At 43.3% G+C, this 3713-nt stretch overlaps 1 protein-coding gene across 1 annotated transcript in view; it reads right to left on the bottom strand.

Annotated features, from left to right (window-relative positions):
- The window catches only part of PPT1 (palmitoyl-protein thioesterase 1), a 40594-nt gene that overhangs the window by 24305 nt on the left and 12576 nt on the right, over positions 1–3713 (bottom strand). Inside the window, exon 5 of the mRNA XM_003798985.3 lies at positions 1372–1474. Within this exon, the coding sequence (XP_003799033.1) occupies positions 1372–1474 (103 nt within the window). The remainder of the gene's footprint in view (positions 1–1371; positions 1475–3713) is intronic.

Here is a 3713-nt window from a genome sequence, read left to right as displayed (position 1 = left end):
AAAAAAAAATAAATAAATAAATAAATCTAGGTGTGATAGAATTGCCTAAGGGTAAAAAAAGTTAGTTTTCTATAAAGACCATTAGGTGGCCTAAAACAGCTTTGCAGCTGTCTGGGTAGCCAATGAGCAGGAAGGGAAAACACAACTAGCTGTTCAGTTGTCCCAGGATAAGAAATGGCTTGAAGGATGCGTTGTAACAAAGAGTTATTTGACAAGAATGACACACTTAAAACCCAGAGGATAGCTGCCATAACCATATTAGTTGATCCCAAACCACAGCTATCATTTAGAATACTCTAGACATACTGAATCAGAACTTCTAGGGATAGGACCCTGGAATCCTTTTTTTTGAGACAGAGTCTCACCCTGTCACCCTCTGTGCCATGGTGTTATTGCTCACAGTAACCTCAAATTCTTGGGCTTGAGCAATCCTCTTGCCTCAGCCTCCCAAGTAGCCTTGGGCTTAACTAGGACTACAAGCCCCCACCACAATGCCCAGCTAGTTGTTCTACTTTTAGTAGAGACCAGGGTCTTGCTCTTGCTCAAGCTGATCTTGAATTCCTCAACTTGAACAATCCACCCACCTTGGCCTCTCAGAGTGCTAGGATTACATGTGTGAGCTACCGCACTCCACCCCTGGAATCCATTGTTAATGGTTCTGATGTATAATTAAGTTTGGAAACAACTGAACAAGCACACACTCTTGTATATTTGTAAATACCCAACTACATTGGAGTAGTGGGGACAATGATATAGGAGTGACTAACCCCTCACTCATGATAACATAATCTGTCCTATAAATACTAACAGCAATTCCTTGAGCTTCACTTTCTAAAGGTTTTGTTTGTTTTGTAAGGACAGAAAATTACTCTGTTTTAATTACCTTCTTCCAACATAGAAAAATGTCCTTGTTTTCTTTTTTTTTAAATAATAGACTTTTTAGAGCAGTTATAGGTTTATGTCATTTGACAGGCCAGGCACAGTGACTCACGCCTATAATCCTAGAACTCTGAGAGGCCAAGGAGGGTGGATGTTTGAGCTCAGGAGTTTGAGACCAGCCTGAACCAGACTGAGCTGCCCATCTCTTAAAAAAAAAAAAAAAAAGTCAGGCGTTGTGGCAGGCGCCTGTAGTCCCAGCTACTTGGGAGGCTGAGGCAAGGGGATCATTTGAGCCCAAGAGTTTGAGGTTGCTGTGAGCTATGACGACGCCATGGCACTCTACCCAAGGTGACAAAGTGAGACTTTGTCTCAAAAAAAAAACTCATTTGAGTATCCCTACCAACAACTCCTAGAATCACTGTTAGGATGAAAGTCAGAAAGACATTTTCATGCAGTGACAGGTCTGTATCCTTTTCAACTAACCATACATACCGTTCCTGAACAACTTTGGAGTAAGCCCCAGCATTCAGTGTTTTTCTGATGAAGTCACAGAAGTGAGAGCTCTCTCCTGGGCATCGAGGGAGTCCAAAAACACCTGCAGTAGTAGGCAACAAACATCCCTTGCTTCAATAATCATGTACTGAATACCTACTATGTGCAAAGCAGTATGAGAAATAAAACCAACAGGACTAAATCCTGATCTCGTTCATTTCCTCTTCATGAAAATAAAGCATAGAGAACCAGTCCTACAACCAGCTTCCTCCTCTCCTCTGCCTGAGGACCCACACACCTTCCCACTCCTGGGTAACTACTGCCTCGCCTTTGTATCACATGGCTGGACCCACTCCCATCTCTCGAGTCTTAGGTGAGAAAAGTTATATCTGACCACCCCTCTCAGACAGTGCCCACCTGCTTTCCTCCCCCTCCCCCAGTTACTCAGCATCCTCAGCAGTAAGACTGTTCTGAGTACGAGGCACAGTTCTCAGCATACATTGACAACAATTAATTTAATCCTCACAGCCACTTGGTGGAGTAGATTATCATTACTTAGCCTATAGCACTGATAGGAAACTTGAAAACAGAGAGGTTAATTACCTTGTCTAAGGTTAGACAATAAGGGACAGAGCCAGAATTTGAACCTAGGCAGTCTGGCTCCAGAGCCCACACCTTTAACCAGTACAACCACTAGTCTGTCCCTCAAACAATAACGTGCTTCGTTGTTTTTTTTTTTTTAATTTTTGTTTTTTAAGAGTCTGAGTCTTGCTACATTCTCCAGGCTGGAGTGCTATGGCTATTCATAGCTGCTATCATAGCTCACTGCAGCCCTGAACTCCCGGGCTGAAGTGATCCTCCTGGCTTGGCCTCCTGAGTAGCTGGAATACAGGGCATGTGCCACTGCATCTAGATTCTTTTTATCAGAGTTACCATTATCTGTACCTAGCTTTTTGTTTACTTGTTTCATGTCTATTCTTCTACCACTCAAATGGAAGTTTCATGAAGGCTGGGCATATAATAGGTCGTCAATAAATTTTTTGTTCAATGGCCGGGCGTTGTGGTGGGCGCCTGTGGTCCCAGCTACTTGGGAGGCTGAGGCAGGAGACTTGCTTGAGCCCAGGAATTGGAGGTTGCTATGAGCTGTGATGCCATGGCACTCTACCCAGGGGGATAGCTTGAGGCTCCGTCTCCAAAAAAAAAATAAATAAATAAATAAATTTTTTGTTCAAGCTGTTGCCCTGGGTAGAATGCCATGGTGTCATCATAGCTCACAGCAACCTCCAGCTCTTGGGCTCAACCACTCCTCTTGCCTAACTTCTTCTATTCTCACTCTTGCTCAGGCTGCTCTCAAAATCGTGAGCTCAAGCAATCCACCTGCATTGGCCTCCCAACGTGCTAGGATTACAGGTGTGAGCCACCACACCCAGCCAATAAATATGTTTTGAATGAATGAATAATAAAGGTATTCTATCAACTTACACTTCTTTTTTTTTAAACAGAGTTTTTCACTCTGTTGCCTCAGGCTAGAGTACCATAGTGTCAGACTAGTTCACAGTAACCTCAAACTCCTATCTTCAAGCGATCCTCCTACTTCAGCCCCCCAAGTAGCTGGGACTATAGATACCTGCCAGAAGGCCTGGCTAATTTTTCTATTTTTATTAGAGATGGGGTCTACTTGCTCAGGGTGGTCTCAAACTCCTGAGCTCAAGAGATTGCCCTAATGTGGCCTTCCAGAGTGTTAGGATTATCCGCCTGAGCCAGCATACCTAACCAACACTTACACTTTTTAAAAGTATTTTCCTACCTATAATTTCACTTCATCCTCTGCAAAATTCCTGGAATGGGTAGGGCCATATTTAGGTTTCTTCCATCTAGGAGAAGGATCCAGGACACCAAAGTACATGTCCATAAGAAACAGTTAATTGGGGCTTGGCGCTTATTGCTCAGTGGCTAGGGCGCTAGTCACAATACACCAGAGCTGGTGGGTTTGAACCCAGCCCAAGCCTGCCAAACAACTACAACTACAACAAATAGCTGCGCATTGTGGCGGGCATCTGTAGTCCCAGCTACTTAGGAGGCTGAGGCAAGAGAATCACTTGAGCCCATTATTGGAGGTTGCTATGAGCTGTGATGCTACAGCATACTACCGAGGGCAGCATAAGACTCTGTCTCAAAAAAAAAAAAAAAAAGGAAAAGAAAAAGAAAGTTAATTGGGTGAATCTGGGTTTCCTCATTATAAGGAGAATTCTTCTGCTCACCCACTATACCAGTTAACAGCTATAACCATCACAATAGAGAGAAAATTCTATTCCAAAGATATATCCTTCTTTTTTTTTTTT

This window comes from Otolemur garnettii, unplaced genomic scaffold (genome assembly GCF_000181295.1).
Source record: "Otolemur garnettii isolate 467f Iridium unplaced genomic scaffold, OtoGar3 scaffold00144, whole genome shotgun sequence".
NCBI classification, from domain to species: Eukaryota; Metazoa; Chordata; class Mammalia; order Primates; family Galagidae; genus Otolemur; species Otolemur garnettii.
Note: the sequence above shows the minus strand (reverse complement) of the source record. Positions and strands in the feature narration are given on the sequence as shown.